The sequence below is a fragment of the Lampris incognitus genome, chromosome 4 (assembly GCF_029633865.1).
Source record: "Lampris incognitus isolate fLamInc1 chromosome 4, fLamInc1.hap2, whole genome shotgun sequence".
In the NCBI taxonomy this organism is placed as follows: Eukaryota; Metazoa; Chordata; class Actinopteri; order Lampriformes; family Lampridae; genus Lampris; species Lampris incognitus.
This window is the reverse complement of record NC_079214.1, coordinates 29,198,079-29,215,121: the sequence shown is the minus strand read 5'-3', so window position 1 is coordinate 29,215,121 and position 17,043 is coordinate 29,198,079. Positions and strand designations below refer to the sequence as shown.

Here is a 17,043-nt window from a genome sequence, read left to right as displayed (position 1 = left end):
CCATTGACCTTTGTTGGGTTTCTAGTCTAACCTCCATAATATTCAATGTAACTAGATTCAACTTAAGCAGCACATTAAACCCACAGAGAAGTTGGACAGCAGCCAGCAGTAGAAAGTGGTTGTAGAACTGGACAGTCCCCAAATATGAATTTATGCTTCAGTATTGGTTCAGTTTTGGGTAATTTTTCCATTTTAGCTCAGTTAAGGATTTACTAGATACCCATTTGGCAGCTGATTTTGTGTATAGTGCAGGTCACAGCTCTGAAATTGTAAAGTCTACTTTCTCCTCCCATCTAAACACAGTGACACCATTATTAGTTGACACAGAACATCATTACTCATCCACGGAGGCTCATTGTAGGGCACTCAATTTATGATCCCATTTGTTGGTGTGTGTGTTTATTGACAGACTTTAGGTCGATTCCTTCCTCTTATGTAATCATTTATGTGCACACATGAAAAGTGAACATCAGCACTGTTTACTCTGATGCTGCATCTAGCTGTGCTGAATAAATATCTTTTGTGGTTTGTCACAGAAACGGTAAGGGAGAGGTAATGAATGCCATATCCATCTTAATATAACTGCTCTTTACTCCATGTTTTGTTTTGACCTCCTTTTCTGACTTTCTCACACAATCACCCTTTCCCTCTTCACACCTTTGTTTTTCCAAGTCAAGTCAATTTTATTTGTATTGCCCAATATCACAAAGTACAAATTTGCCTCAGTGGTCTTTACAGCAATACAACATCCTATCCTTAGACCCTCGCATCAGATAAGGAACAACTCCCTAAAAAAAACCTTAACAGTTTTTTTCAACTTTTTTTTCTGACTTTACCATGTCCCGTCTCTCTCCAACTCACTTCCTTCTGTATCCATCTCCTTTCTGTCTCTCATCCTAGGTGGTCCCAGTTTATGGGCTATCTCTCCTGAGGAGAGGAAAAAACATGACCAAAAGTTTGACACGCTCTCCCCAACCATGGGCTACGTCTCAGGTACATGCTCACACATACACTCACGCATGAATGCATTTCATATGCTCACAGACAGGAAGTGGGTATTTGGTGCATAATACACGTAGATACTGACGTTCTTCACAGCCCAAACATTGCACCATGGTCTTTTACTATTGGGGTCAGGAGCCCAACCCCTTGGAGTTAGCCCTAGATGGTCTGTGGTTTACACTTACCAGTATTACATTTTTATACAGTCAGACATGGGAGTAGTTACACAGTTAACTAGAAAGGCATACACACATCGATGCACTTACATGTGAACAGGCAACAACAGAGTCAAACTTAGCTATACCAACAGAAGGACTCAATTATGTGTATTGTTTGTGTAAACCAACAGACACATATTTACTTTTTATTTCTCCTTTTTTCCCCCCAAAAGAAGCCATGGTGATCTGCTACAGTGAGCAAAAGAGGAGAGATTAGATTTTTCTTTTGACAGTGAACTTATCCTCTCAGTCTGTCTAGTCATTGTTCTCATTTCCGCATTGCCTGTTTGTCACTCTTTCTCTTTCTCTGTAGGGGAACAGGCAAAGAAGTTTTTCTTGCAGTCAGGGCTGTCTGAAACGGTGTTGGCTGAAATATGGTAGGTCACACTCTTAGTTACACACATGCACACGCACACAGATATTTAGGCCATGTTCAAAAGCTCTATGTCCAGAGTTTATTTTGTCTAGTTTTGTAAGGAAAAGAAAAAAAATGGCATAATGCACACTGTCTATAAAAGCTCGCTGTGGTAGCTGCCAATATCACAAAATTGTAGTTGGGTACAGTTCTAGAACATTCATGAGAAACTTCCACAATGCAGCCAGTATACTCTGTTCTGACTCTTAAAGCATCAGATTCTAGACGATGAGCTGACTAGCTGAGCTGACTTGACAAGTATGTTTGACACATATGGCCCTTTTCCACTGCATGGTAGCAGCACAACTCGACTCGACTCTACTCGCTTTTGGTACCGTGTACCTTTCTGGATTTTGTTTTCCACTGCAGATAGTACCCCCTCATTGTAGCTGGTCTTCATAGCAACGCTGCGTGAAACTGACATCATCTTCAACACGACACACAGTTCAGTGACTTCTTGGTAGATCTTCTCATTACGTATTGCTCCATCCAGCTCTTGCTGGATCCATCCATCCATTAGCCAAACCGCTTATCCTGCTCTCAGAGTCGCGGGGATGCTGGATCCTATCCCAGGAGTCATTGGGCGGCAGGCGGGAAGACACCCTGGAGAAGCTGCCAGGCCATCACACAGGGCCAACACACACACACACACTGACATTCATATTCACACCTAGGGACAATTTAGTATGGCCGATTCACCTGACCTACATGTCTTTGGACTGTGGGAGGAAACCAGAGCGCCCGGAGGAAACCCATGCAGGCACGGGGAGAACATGCAAACTCCACTTAGAGGACGACCCGGGACAGCCCCCAAGGTTGGACTACTCCGGGGCTCAAACTCAGGACCTTCTTGTGGTGGGCAGATAGAGAGAGCCAGTTTGGGAATTTTGCCAGGACACCGGGAACCCCCTACTCTTTGTGATAAGTGCCATGGGATCTTTAATGACCACAGTAAGTCAGGACCTTGGTTTAATGTCTCATCCAAAGGACGGCATCTCCTACAGCACAGTGTCCCCATCACTGTGCTGGGGAATTGGGATTTGATATTTGTAGTATTTATCAGGAGCAGAGGGAAGACTACTCCCTACTGGCCCACCAACACCACTTCTGGCACTAACTCATTTTCCCGGGAGGTCTCCCATCCAAGTACTAGCCAAGCCCATACATGCTTAGCTTCCATCATTTGGCAGAGCCAGGGTACATGTTGGTATGGCTTTCAGCATGATGACGCAGTGATAACTCTAGTGATGAATTGTTCTGACCAATCAGTGGTCTGCAGTGTTTTCGCGACATCTTTTAGTATCAGCTCAGCTTGCTTGGAACCTCGACGGAGGTGGTACCAAAAAAAGTACCAAGTACTATCCCCAACATTTGTTTAATGAAAAACCAAAAAAAGTGAGTAGAGTCGAGCTGGTACCATGCAGTGGAAAAGGGCCTATAGGTACTGGCAGTTTAAAGAGTGGATTAATATGACTAAGGCATCTAAACCATTAAGCTTGCATACATCAAAGGGTCCTCTGGTGTCACAGTGTATGGTTCAGATTGTAATTAGGTATGGTTTAAAAACTCATGTTGCTCTCTGCCTTTGTCTCTCACACTCCTCATTGCCTCATATCACTCTCTCTCATTCTTAGGACTCTGGCTGATATGAATAAAGATGGGAAGATGGACAGGTTGGAGTTTTCCATTGCCATGAAGCTCATTAAGCTAAAGCTACAAGGCACGGCCCTTCCCTCAGGTCTGCCAATCATCATGAAGCAGCCTCCAGTCCCTGCTCCCAGCCTCAACCCCTCTACCTCAGCTATGGCCAATGCACACTATAGTAAGATAATGTTTTTTTCCAGGTAACAATCTAACTGGAGGCTTTGAGGATATGAGAGATGCGACTCGAGAAAAATTGGAAACAGGTTGCCTAAATATTGCTTTCTTTTTTAAAGAATACAGTTTTTGCTCTTGTAACACATCTCAGTTGTTTGTGTGTGTATGTGCTTGTTTAATGACTAGATAAATTAAGATATAAGATCGCCATTTACTAGCTAAATGACAGTATGTGTTCATGTATGACTGCATGTTTGCATGCATGTTGCGTATGCTTCTTTACTTGTGGGATTGGATTGTGTTTGTGGCGTGACTGGTTAAACTAATTTTCTCTGCGTGTGTGTGTGTGTGTGTGCGCGTGCACGCGTGTGCGTTTGTGTGTGTTCATGTGTTCATCTGCATTAGGTATGGGGTCTATACCTAACCTGTCCATGCTGCCAGGAGCAGGGGTTGCCATGTTGACCCCTATGTCCATGACAACGCCTGGGTTCTCACCTCTGACCCCTATGACATCTCTCACTCCTCTGGTTCCTATGGCACAAGGGCTGAGCCCCTTAAGAGGCTCCAACCCCACCATGCCACTGATGCCCACCATCGGGAATGCTGCATTGCCAAATGGCACCATAGCAATCCTCCAGCCTATCACTGCTGGAGCTATTGGCACTGGTAAAGATAATGCTTTCACCCCCACACCTGTTTTCATATATCATTTTGTTTATCATGTAATCACATGTGATAATGATGAGCCCTCTGATGACCCCTCTCAGTTTTTTTAAACTCTGGGAAATTAGGCATTTCACCACTGTGTTTAGATGCTTTCAAAGCTTAACACTGATTTCTTTGCCTCTTGCGCTCCCTGGCAGGAGACTGCTACATTAATTCTATGTGCCTGTCATTGCACAAAACCAGTAAATATTGGGTACCCTCATGGTCCAAGATTCCCCTCCCAGAAAAAAAGACAGTGTTCTAATTTTCTATCATACAAAACTCACCATAATAATGAAGTTATGAATCCAGTGGACTGTTGGATTAAACAGATTCATGTTCTAAAATTTACAATGAAAGGAAAGACATACATATTTTGCATCAGGGTAGAATCCTTCATTTTTTTAGGCCTCACCAGGATAGTAGGGTAAACACACTGGAGCCAATACAGTCTGGCCCAGCTTGGCAAACCCATATCTTTCTCTCTGCTCCGTAGTTTCTTTCTCCCTGACAAGGTTAAAGATGAGACTGGATTATACTCTGTATTACTTGTCTACTACCTCACCCTTGTATAACAAAATGTATTGCTTAAATAGTGTATGTTTCTTTAAAATGATGCTTTCATGGGTTAGTTGCTCATTCCATGGTTAGAATAACTTCTTTTTTAATAATATGAGCTCACAGATTTTGTAATTTTGTGTGTGTGTGTGAGTGTGTGTGTGTGTGTGTGTGTGTGTGTGTGTGTGTGTGTGTGTGTGTGTGTGTGTTTGTGTGCATGCGTGCTTTTGTGTGTCTCAAGGCCTCCCTCTATCGACTTCCTACGCCTCTCCACTGGGGTTCTCCTCCTCTTCTTCTGCTGCTACCACTGGCATAAACAAGGCCTCCTCGCTGCTTGATCTAGGATCCAGCAGGTAACACACACACACACCCACACACACATGCACGCATGTGCACGCGCTCAAAGGTAAATTACCTGTATAAATGCAAGAGAACCTGGTGTTAATTAGAAACTTTACAACAATTTAGGCATGTGTTTTTTAGTTTGTCAAATTATGGTACTGAATGTAATTAGGACGCCTCATGTTTTTTACTAGAGATTCACCATTATTTAGCAAACTCTTTATGTTTAGTTTAAAATGCATAATGCGGGGCATCCGTGTAGCATGGTGGTCTATTCCATTGCCTACCAACACGGGGATCGCCGGTTTGAATCCCCGTGTTACCTCTGGCTTGGTCAGGTGTCCCTACAGACACAATTGGCTGTGTCTGTGGGTGGGAAGCTGGATGTGGGTATGTGTCCTGGTCGCTGCACTAGCGCCTCCTCTGGTCGGTCGGGGTGCCTGTTCGGTGGGGAGGGGGAACTGGGAGAAATAGTGTGATTCTCCCCAATTGGCCAAGTACAATTGGGGAGATAACGAGGGGTAAGCCAAAAAAATGCATAATGCAGTTGAGTATTCATCTTGATCCTACTGTCTTAAACTGTCATCATATTTGGCGCTGCATGTACTTAACCTCGCTAACGCTAAATTTCTATCCTCTCGCATCGAAAAGGGAATATGTGTTTAAAAATTATTTGAAGAAGTTGGCTTGCACTCTGACCAATACTCAGATGCATTCATTGGTAAATAAGCTATCCTACAGAATTGCTTTCTAGCAAAGTTTTGATACCGCTAACATATATCCTCAGCAGAGGTTAAGTCATGTTTTCGGTCATGTTTGCCAGCTCATTTATCTTAATATGCTGTATCATTACTAAAACATTTGCTAAAATTAAAAAGATGATTTCTTTTTAAAAAATCAAATCAAATTAATTTGCAACTGCTGTAATTGTTGGATTATACAACACATTAACTGTCTTGACATAAATTAAGAGAGAATGAGCGTTATGTGCCATGTGTGTCAGAGAAAACAGCAGTTATTTAGTTAACATTTCCCTAGTTAGTTTATGCCAAATAGTATTTCAGTTTGTGACCGCTATCATTAATTTTCATTCAGCTGAGTACAGCGCGAGGAAATAAATGCAAACATTTCTAGCTGTCCACTGGGTTTTGCATAGCTGAGATTTGGATGCAAAGGATTGAGAATTAGTTTTCCTAGGCACCCAGAACTGCAGATACGTGTCCACACAGGGAAGCTGACAAGCAGATGCATGCACATAAAAGGATAGTTATCCACAGCAATGTAATCAGAAAAATTTTCTCAGAGGACACTTAGGATCTCTCCTTGTTTGTGTATACTTCAATGAATGAGCAGGCGGTCCTTGCACTTTTTATACTCTTGCAAGCATTGATTCCTACATAGTGTACCTACTGATGTTAATTTCTCTCTTTTAGCTCCAATTCTTCATCCCCCTCCCTGCTGTCCCCTAAACTTGCTGGTCCCAGTGACTGGGCTGTGCCCCAGGCCTCCAGGCTAAAATACAGACAGCAGTTCAACGGTTTGGATAAACAGATGACTGGGTACCTCACTGGTGAGATGGTCTGTGTGTCTGCATGTGTTAGTGTGTGTGTTAGCAATTAACAACTGCATGTGTTCAGGTCTGTGCATGCTGCAAGAGACCTTCAGAAACGTCTCCAGTTTTCATTGTAATAGAAATGGAAAAAAGAAAATGAAAATGTGTGATGACCCCTGGTTTCAACCCAATTATTGATGGTGGTCTGAGACCCATATTTGTCAGCTGGAAGAGAAGGCAGACTTTCTGAAAGGTTGACATTTTGGCAATTCAAGGATTCCATGGAACACAGTATGTGGAACAATATGTTGAAGAAAGTCGAACTCGCTGGACAGGCCTCTCTGTGTGTGTGTGTGTGTGTGTGTGTGTGTGTGTGTGTGTGTGTGTGTGTGTGTGTGTGTGTGTGTGTGTGTGTGTCTATAGCTGTGTGTTTTTGTCTTATCCAAGCCAAACTATGTATGGAATGCAGGTGTGGATGTAGAGCTTAAGTATACAACAGTCATTGACGATTTCATAATGGTTACTTCCCTACTTTTTTCAATGTCGGTGTCATCTTGCAGTCTCAGCTAACCTTAAGAAAGTGATGTCCACACCAGTTGTGGGTGTTCTGCAATAGAGACAGTTTCTCACTATACATACACACACACTAACACACAGGCTTTTCTCTCCTGCAAATAATGCCTTCTGACTGTAATTCTTGCCTGACCTGTTCTTGTAAAACTGCCATGCTGTGAAGTCACACAGACAAATATATACAAACACAGTCACTAGTTGGGCCTACAAATACTCTCCCTAGTGAATTTGCAAAGGTTCATTTGCTAGATGTCAAATGAATCGACTATCTTATATTTTTACATGATTTGTCTTGAATAGCTGTTTGTATGGGTTTATTTTTTGGGGCTGCTCTGCATTTTCTCTGTAGGAGAGTCTGGACTGCATGTGGCCAACCTTACAGAGCAAGCTCTTGCTCTTAACCAACTCGGAGGCTCAGCAGCATTTGAGCAATTCATCCACATTCTGTTATTCCTGTCTCTTTTTCCCCAAACCAGTCCAATTCAATTTTGGCAGCCTACTGATTTAACAATACTTGTCTTAATATCTATAATAGTGTAAAGCAGTGGCACTCAATCATGTGCCATGGAGAGCCTTGTGTCAGGGGTTTTCATGATGACCCAACACTACAACAAATGACTTGACAAAATTAGTCTTTCCCCTGTCTGGTTGAAAATGTGTTAATAAGTGAAATCAGCTGTTGTTGTGGTTGGTTGGAACGAAAACCCCATAATCCTTTAGCTGTCCATGGCAAATGTTTTCTCTGGGAGCTTCGTTTCCCCCCACCATCAAAAAGGCATGCACGTTAGGGTTAATACTCCTGTCTGTGCCCTTTACCGAGGGGCATGGCAAGACGAACTGGAGTTGGTCCCCGGGTGCTGCACAGCAGCTGCCCCCTGCTTCTAGCTATTTCCCTATGGGGATCAAATGATTGAGTACCACTTATTTAAAGCCTCCAGTCATCTACATCAAACTGTTGTTCCATGCCACACAGCGCTCAATTTGATGACATTGTTAATGTTGTTGCCAGGCCAACAGGTGAGGAATGCCATGGCAACCACAATGCTGACTCAGACACAGCTTGCCTCCATCTGGTAGGAACACTAAATCCTGTGTGTGTGTGTGTGTGTGTGTGTGTGTGTGTGTGTGTGTGTGTGTGTGTGTGTGTGTGTGTGTGTGTGTGTGTGTGTGTGTGTGTGTGTGTGTGTGTGTGTGTGTGCGTGTGTGTGCATGACTAGATTGATAATATAATAATATAATTGATAATGTTGATTGATTGATTGTTTGATTGCATGCATGACTAGATTGATAATAGTCATAGGGTCTGTAACTGTGCATACAACCATTATGTTTTGGATAGCAAAATTTTGCATGCTACCAACAGCCATCATTGATTCCTGCCCCATAGACTTTAACAAGGCTCATAGAGGATCTTAACCAATATCCAGGAGTGCACTCAGCACATAGAAATTGTCATTGTAGTTTTAACCTGAATAAAACAGGCTTGGGCAAAAATACTTAAGTACACTCTGAGCAAAAATACTTAAGGACAGTTTTAAAGAGTTTTATATAGTTTTGAATATATTAAACTGTTAAAGTGTGATTATATATTAACAAAGTTCATGCAAGGAAAATCATATGCAAAAGAAGATGAGTCAAGCTGTACTTGTTTCTCTTTCTCCTCAACTATTCTCTCTCCACTTTCTGAATGTCATCTTTCTTAGGACTCTAGCAGATGTAGATAAGGATGGCAAGCTGAAAGCTGAGGAGTTTATCCTGGCCATGCATCTGGTGGAAATGGCCAAAAGTGGACAACCACTACCACTTTCACTGCCAAATGAACTGGTACCACCCTCACACAGGTACATAAGCACAAGAATGTGTTTGTTACCAGAACACTGAAAATGCCTTGATCATGAAATCCTTTATAGAATATTTAAATTCTATGTACTGTGTTTTATTTGAAATTTGCATTACAGGGGGTCAGTGAATGGTTCTAGCTCTTCTCTGTATGCTGTTCTGACCGATGACTTGGACATAGAACCGCCACAGAAGATCAAGGCTAACAGTATGTGTTTTTTAAAAAAACCTGTTGTTTTGCCAGGTTGTGCTAGGCGCAGTGTATCACAATGTCAAGTTTATTTGCATAGCACTAAATACAGTTACGGCCTCACAGTTAGAAGTCTTTACATTAATACAATAACGTTAATACAAGAAGACAGAGTGAACCAAAATGGACCATACCCTTTATTCAGGCATCTCAAGAAGAGCATCAGAGGAGGGATGCCTCAACCAGGACAGGCAAAAAATAGGGCTCTCATACACACAGCAGGCAGACCCAGGCACATAATTCATAGAGAGAGAGAGTTCATATTGAGGATGATGTATAACTGGAGCTGTCTCAAATGATGAGGAGCAGTCACAAATGATGAGCAGTCACTGTCAACAAAAAGGAGCAGCCAGTTTTGCTAGTCACAGTACAGTGTGTCGAGACCATCAGTCTGTGACCTGCTGTGTACAGAAAGCCGAAATTAAGTTGCGACAGTGGTGCGTGCCAGCCACGAAACTACAGAGAAGTTGTCAACTGTAAACTGAAAAATACCTGCCAGTCCGAAAGCCTGAGGTAAGAGATCAAATTGGAGGAAACAAGAATTGTTAGTAAGCTAGCTAACATGTTTAAGGGAGATTGTCAGGTACGGGGAGGTGGACCACACACTCTGTAAGAACATCCAGTCAGCAGGAACCACTGACAAATGCCAACGGCAGCAGAATCTGATAGAAAAGCAACGGCAGCAGAGCAAGCATGGCTGCCAACCATTTGACAGTGTTCAGGAGAGCAAAAGGCAGACGGCTGAAGAGGAGAAGAGGGCAAGGCTGAAACATGGCAAAACAGCATAAGCAGGCCCTTGAGATGCTGGTCCAGGCCAAGAAGTAAAAATAAGGACAGACTCCAAGTCCCATCCACCCCATAGGATACTCTCTCATATTTTTACTTTGTAATGTTTCTTTTCACATTTTAACATGGTTTCCGGTACAGAGCGTATATAGTGAGCAATAATTTTGAAAATGAACCTGGTGGGGCTGCCCTTTGTTAATTTTCTTTGTAAATGTGAGCATATCATATGTAAAGGTACAATTGCACTTTCATCCATCCATCCATTATCCAAGCCACTTATCCTAATTGGGTTCGCGGGATGCTGGAGCCTATCCCAGCAGTCATTGGGCAGCAGGCAAGGAGACACCCTGGACAGGCCACCAGTCCATCACAGGGCCAACAAATTCACAATTAGAGACAATTTAGTATGGCCGATTTACCTGACCTACATTTCTTTGGACTGTGGGAGGAAACCGGAGCACCCAGAGAAAACCCATGCAGATATGAGGAGAACATGCAAACTCCACACAGAGGGCAGCCTGGGATGACCCCCAAAGTTGGACAACCCCGGGGTTTGAACCCAGGACCTTCTTGCTGTGAGGTGACCACGCTAACCACTGTGCCACTGTGTCGCCTACAATTGCACTTAATAAGTTAATACTTTGTACTTTCAATCGGTCTGCTTGTTTGTGACCAGGATCAGAGTAATCCTAAAAGACATCAGACCGTAACGGGTCTGTGTTTTTCTCTGCTCATGCATCCTTCTCACCTTTATCACCCCTAACCAGTTTGCATGTCTGTAGTAAGAAGGGTGCAAAAGCTTTCAGAAGGTCTAACCTTACCTTGCATTGAGACTAAAACTCTACCAGGGAGAAGGTATTAAGGTTGCGCATCAACAAAGCTGACTAACTTGGAAATAAATGCTAGTCAAACGATAACGATAATGAGAATGAGTAGCTTTTAAGGTTCAACTTGAAGGGAACTGCAGTATTAATCTCTCTGTTAGTAGAAAGACTATTCCAATGAAAAAAGGGGTGTGGTCAGAAAAGGCTCTGCAACTTGCAGGGTTATTTTTGGCTCTGAACAGAGAGGAAGCCTGCGCATGTCAATTAACTAACTAAAAAAAACAAAAAACAAAACAAATGCAACAACGCCCTGCACACTATTTTCAAGGGGGATTCCTGAGACAGCGTAGATTAACAAGTAAGCACCGAAACAGTTTTTATGCATACAAGACACTCACTGACAGGCAAGCGCCTTCTGTCCCATTCCCTCTACAGACACCTATCTTCTACTCTCTACAACTGTCCCCACGTCTTACCAAGCCATTTCTAAGTTTTCGATGGGTACATTAGCAATGTTTATACTGCATTTATTGCTGCACTTTGATGTAACAATCCTTGGTCCTAATTTCAAAGGTCTTTCTGGTGTCCGTATTCACCCTTAACAGATATGGACAAAATGAATTCATATGACTGATCTGTACATCCAGACACAAAGTCCAATCAATTATAAGTATAACCAATAATCACTGCATGATAAAATCACGTCTGCCTCTTGACATGTGTCCTCAGTGACGTTTGAGGATAGATTTAAAGCCAACATTGAGCGAGGGAATGCAGAGCTGGAGAAGAGACGACAAGCACTCCTAGATGCTCAAAGGCGAGAGGTGGAGCGACGCCAGCAGAAAGAGAGAGAGGAGCGAGAGAAGAGAGAGAAGGAGGCCCGGGAGGCAGAGGAGAGGAGGAGGAAAGAAGAGGAGAGGAGGCTGGAGCGACAGAGGGAACTGGAGAGACAGAAAGAAGAAGAGAGGCAGAGAGAGATAGAGAGAAAAGAGGTAAGAAGATGAATTTGCCAATTGATTACCTTTTTTTTACTTTTGTGCTGATCAAGTCAAAAGCCATGGAAGTACAGACAAATACATAAGATGACTTCATGTAGATGGTGGGGTTTTTTTGTCCACAAACTTAATCCTATATATAACGAATGACTAATTATATCTCAAAGTCAAATTATCTTTATTGTCCCTTACAGGGAAATTAGTTTTCAGTCAGTATATATAAAACTCTCACACAAAACAAAACATACAAACACCAAAGCAGAATTGACACATCACTGATGGACAACAAAAAAACAAGACGTAGCGGGCAAAGAGAACCAAAGGAGTTCAAATATACATACCATGGAAACAAGCGATCTGCAGACAACAGATGAATACTATCTACTATTTAAGAATATATATTTTAATATATATTTAAACTATCTACTATTTAACAATCTTTGTATGTGTGTGTGTATATGTGTGTGTGTGTGTGTAAGTATTTCCCCTGAGATACTTGTTAGGACTTTGTTGTATCTTGACTAAGTATTGTGTCCTGCATTTTGTTTGTGTGTGCACGCACATGTGCGCGGGTGGGTTTCAGGCTGCACAACGGGAGCTGGAGCGTCAGAGGAAGGAGGAATGGGAGAGGAGGAGGCACGGGGAGCTGCAGATAAAAAGGGAGCAGGAGCAGGAAGACATTATTAGACTCAAAGCCAAGAAAAGGAGTCTGGAAATGGAGTTGGAGGCTGTGGTGAGAGGGGCCTCATAGATTTAGTTCAGTGCAACACATCAGATGTGCACAGAATTATTCATGATGGATTCTGTCTGGAGTTCTTCAAAACACACACACACACACACACACACACAATAATTTTTTTGCACACTGAATTGAGATGAGCCGAAAGGTTATGTGTGAAAGAAGGCTCTCTTTTTTTGGGCTTCTCCTTCCCCTGCTGTGGACCCCACCCCGCCCCATCTGTCTCTTAATCTTGCTCTCTGTCTCAGGGCAACAAGCACCGTCAGATCTCGGACCGTTTGCGTGACGCCCAGAACAGGAAGAAACTCCAAAAGACAGAGCTGGATTTGACCAGTCAGAGGCAAGAGACGCGTAGCCAGGAAATTGATAACCTTCAAAGGCAGCTTGAGGTGTGTGTTTGTGTGTATGTGTAATACTCCCCTCAGGGTATTGTGGTGTTTTTATGTTTTGTGCATCTCATTTGTTGGTCTGACTTACAAGTGTGTTGATTTTCTAAAATATTTTTCAGTCGCTATTCCGTCTGTCATTATTCTTTCTCATTATTCTTTCCCTTTTCACTCTGGCTGTCCATTTTCTGGTCCCTGATGATGTGTTTCCTGTTCATGTGGGGATGATGTGTTTCCAATTCCTGTGGGGCAGGAATTCCAGAGAAAGTTATCCCAGTTGACTCCAGAGCAGAAAAGACTGACAGAGAGACTCAGAAACATGGCTCTGAATAACCTGCCAGGTCAGTACCGATGGATGTATGGAAGAACAGACTGAAAGGAACATGACGCCTACAGCCACGTTTCCATACACATGTGCTGGCTTGGCTGACTCAGTTTAACTCAGTTGGCATTTGCATTTTCCATTACAATGCGGCTACCCGCTTGTAGGTGTATCTTTAACTGATGACGCGCATGTCTTGAGTTGATGACATTTAAAAGCAGCGCCCGCTTTTAGATGATGTTTAAAAGCAGCGCCCTCTTTAGCGCTGTTTATTAGTGCACTGTGCAACGATTGCTGGTAGCCAGTTACTTATCATCATGGATTTTCAGGCTGTTGATATGATTTTGCTTGAGAGCTACCGCTTATTGCTTGAAAAACGGAGATGGGGATGACGCTTTTACAGGAGGTTCATTAAACATGTCGCTGAATGGTCACTGAATGATGACACTGATGTCACCTCAACCTGCTTGGAGGCAGGTCTAGTGTGCTTTGGCCCAACTCCATAGATGGTCCATCTCGGGTGCGACTGAGCACAACCCAGCACGTTTACACTGGTAATGGAAATGCAAACCAACAACAGCGTGGTTTTACTTGGCGCGGCCAAAAGTGCCAATGCAAAAACCCTATAGCAAGTCCCGAAGGAGTGATTGATCATTGAAAGAAAAATAAAGACTCCAAACAAGTAAAGGGCAACTTCTGAAGTTCATTAAAAGGACCCCTGAAAATCTGTAAAGGATGTTGCATTGAAGTTTGAGCACAGGCCCACAAACCAAATTCAGTTCACAAAATAAGCTCTGCTCAGCTATTACATTCATTTATTCTTTTTCCTGTGTGCAGTGTCAACCATGTCTACCCTAAAGCTGAGTGTGACAGAGAAGAACGGAGGTTGTCGTAAGCTCAGAGAACAACTGGAGACACTGCAGAGAGAGACTGCAGCTAAACTGGCAGAGATGGACCAATATAATAAAGATATACAGGTAGGTGTTGGTAAACAAAAAAGAAAAAAAATCACACCAGAACATTGAAACAATAATAGTATTGGATTAAACAATATTTCCTTGAGAATTTCTCATGCATATATCAGTAGTCATGGGCAGCAGTGGCTCAGGGAGTAAAGCAGGTTATCTGGTAACTGGAGGTTTGCCGGTTCGATCCTTGGCTCCTCCTTGCAAAATTGTCGAGGTTTCCCTGAGCAAGATACCTAAACCCTAACTTCCCCGATGAGTTGGTTGTTGCCTTGCATGGTTGACATCACCATTGGTGTGTGAATGTGAGTGGGTGAGTGTGGGGCATAAATCAATTGTAAAGCACTTTGAGTAGATGTTGCAGCTAGAAAAGCACCATATAAAATGCAGTCTGTTGAGGAGGAGCCGTGACTGCCCGGCTTTAGCTGCTTGGGAGAATCTTTTAACCCCAGTACAATTCAACCCTATTACCAAATCAATGTTAAAGTGGCCCTATCAAGCTTGTTCCAACTGTATATTTTTATTCTGGGGCTCCACTAGAGTAGCTTTGCATGATTCACAGTTCAAAAAAATCCTTATTTATCTTATACTGGCCCTTTATGCAGCCCCTCAGTTCATCCCCTGTCTGAACCAACCCGTTGTAGCTGTCTCTTTAAGGCCCCCTCCCTAAAAGCCTTTCTTCTGATTGGCCAACTTCTGTAAGCCTGCTGAGGGGTAGTCCCCAGTGCTTGTGAGCACCACCTCATCTTATTGCCGGTGTGGTATCAAACTTTGTTTCACCGTTCAGATCTGTTTCCCCTAGCTAGAGTTCTATACAACACCGGGACGCTTTATTAACCTTAACCTAACCTTAACCTCTACCTAACCCTAAGCTTAACGTAACGCTTACCTTAACCTAATTGTAACTGATAGCTAACCTGTTTCCATGCGAACGCTTTCATCTGGCCTGGAGGGGAACAAATCTCGATGGGGAAACAGTGTTCGATACAACACTGGTGTGGAGGTTCCGAAAGAAAACCATAAACCTAAATAATTTCTCATTCTTGATTGGAGATGGCAACTTCTCAAATCCATCCGTACATGTCCAAGCCTGAATACAATCCGGAATATGTGAGTGAACAGCATGAACATCCACAGCAACAAAGATTACAGCAGGGCATTTCTGGTAAATATTATGCTCATCATCTGCTTATTGTGTGACATAACACTGGATTTAGTCTTTCAATCACAAGCTGTATATAATTATTTTTCTATATATGCCCCTGTTAATCAGTTGAAAATGGTAACTGTCAATGAATGGAAGTCTCACTGGGAGTTGGTTTTAAATATCAAGGTTTGTGTTACTCTTTGCCTTACTAACCGAACACCACATTCATATACTGTAATAGTTACTTCTGAAAAGTTGCTTTTAAATCATCTCATTTACTAGGGTGTAACAATTCTCAAAATTTAGTTTTATTTGAATTGCAATTTTACAAGAAGGAGAAGTGAAGAAGAGAGTGCAGGCAGGGTGGAGAGAGTGTCAGGAGTGATCTGTGATAGAAGGATACCAGCAAGAGTTAAAGGGAAGGTTTACAAGATGGTTGTGAGACCTGCTCTGTTTTGAGGTTTGGAGACAGTGGCACTGACGAAAAGACAGGAGGTGGAGCTGGAGGTGGCAGAGTTGAAGATGCTAAGATTTTTATTGGGAGTGACGAAGAAGGACAGGATTAGGAACGATTATATCGGAGAGACAGCTCAGGCTGGACGGTTTGGAGACAAAGCAAGAGAGGCAAGATTGAGATGGCTTGGACGTGTGTGGAGGAGAGATGTTGGGTATATTGGGAGAAGGATGCTGAATATGGAGCTGCCAGGGAAGAGGAAAAGAGGAAGGCCAAAGAGGAGGTTTATGGACGTGGTGAGGGAGGACATACAGGTGGATGGTGTGACAGAGGAAGATGCAGAAGACAGGAAGAGATGGAAACGGATGATCTGCTGTGGTGACCGTTAATGGGAGCAGCTGAAAGTAGTAGTAGTAGTAGATTTGAATCGCAAGTTTAGGGGCATAGTTTGATGTGATTCTAGTTGGGTTTTTTTTTTATGTACCTTTTTTTTATGTACCATGCTAAGACTTGAAATTTAGAGAAAAACTGTTGTTTTTTCATCAAAAAGAAAAAAGGTCAGTCTTTATTTGTAAAGACTGACTAGACCTTAAATAATGTAAAAAGACAACATGATTATTGTTTTAAAAAAATTAAGATTTGCCTTTAAAGAATCCTGCATCCACCATAAAATATAGTTGTAAATCTGTAGCAATGGTTAGTCAGAAGTAAATCAGAATCTCTTGTTAAACACAGTTATTCTAAATTAATCTCTTTTTTTATTTCTTTGTCACAGTAGGATCAGTTTCTTTGTGGAGTCTCTGTAGATGTGCTGCCATTTTTGTTGTGTTGACAGTCACCGGTTAAGGGGCATGTGTAATACATAGACAGCAAGCTATTGTTTTTTTTCCCGTTTTAGTTTTGCCAACAATTCAGAAATTATGTCCATCATCCTTAAAAGGGACGGCACGGTGGCGCAGTGGTTAGCATGGTCGCCTCACAGCAAGAAGGTCCTGGGTTCGAACCCCGGGGTTGTCCAACCTTGGGGGTCATCCCGGGGTGTCCTCTGTGTGGAGTTCACATGTTCTCCTTGTGTCTGTGTGGGTTTGCTCCGGGTGCTCCGGTTTCCTCCCACAGTCCAAAGACATGTAGGTCAGGTGAATCGGCTGTACTA

At 42.7% G+C, this 17,043-nt stretch overlaps 1 protein-coding gene across 1 annotated transcript in view; it reads left to right on the top strand.

Moving 5' to 3' along the window:
- The window catches only part of itsn2b (intersectin 2b), a 54,381-nt gene that overhangs the window by 293 nt on the left and 37,045 nt on the right, over positions 1–17,043 (top strand). Inside the window, exons 2-15 of the mRNA XM_056279326.1 lie at positions 901–993; positions 1,534–1,597; positions 3,270–3,457; positions 3,859–4,119; positions 4,958–5,069; positions 6,492–6,628; positions 8,193–8,256; positions 8,887–9,024; positions 9,142–9,230; positions 11,612–11,874; positions 12,461–12,610; positions 12,865–13,005; positions 13,256–13,343; positions 14,162–14,301. Coding sequence (XP_056135301.1) covers positions 901–993; positions 1,534–1,597; positions 3,270–3,457; positions 3,859–4,119; positions 4,958–5,069; positions 6,492–6,628; positions 8,193–8,256; positions 8,887–9,024; positions 9,142–9,230; positions 11,612–11,874; positions 12,461–12,610; positions 12,865–13,005; positions 13,256–13,343; positions 14,162–14,301 — 1,928 coding nt within the window. The remainder of the gene's footprint in view (positions 1–900; positions 994–1,533; positions 1,598–3,269; positions 3,458–3,858; positions 4,120–4,957; positions 5,070–6,491; positions 6,629–8,192; positions 8,257–8,886; positions 9,025–9,141; positions 9,231–11,611; positions 11,875–12,460; positions 12,611–12,864; positions 13,006–13,255; positions 13,344–14,161; positions 14,302–17,043) is intronic.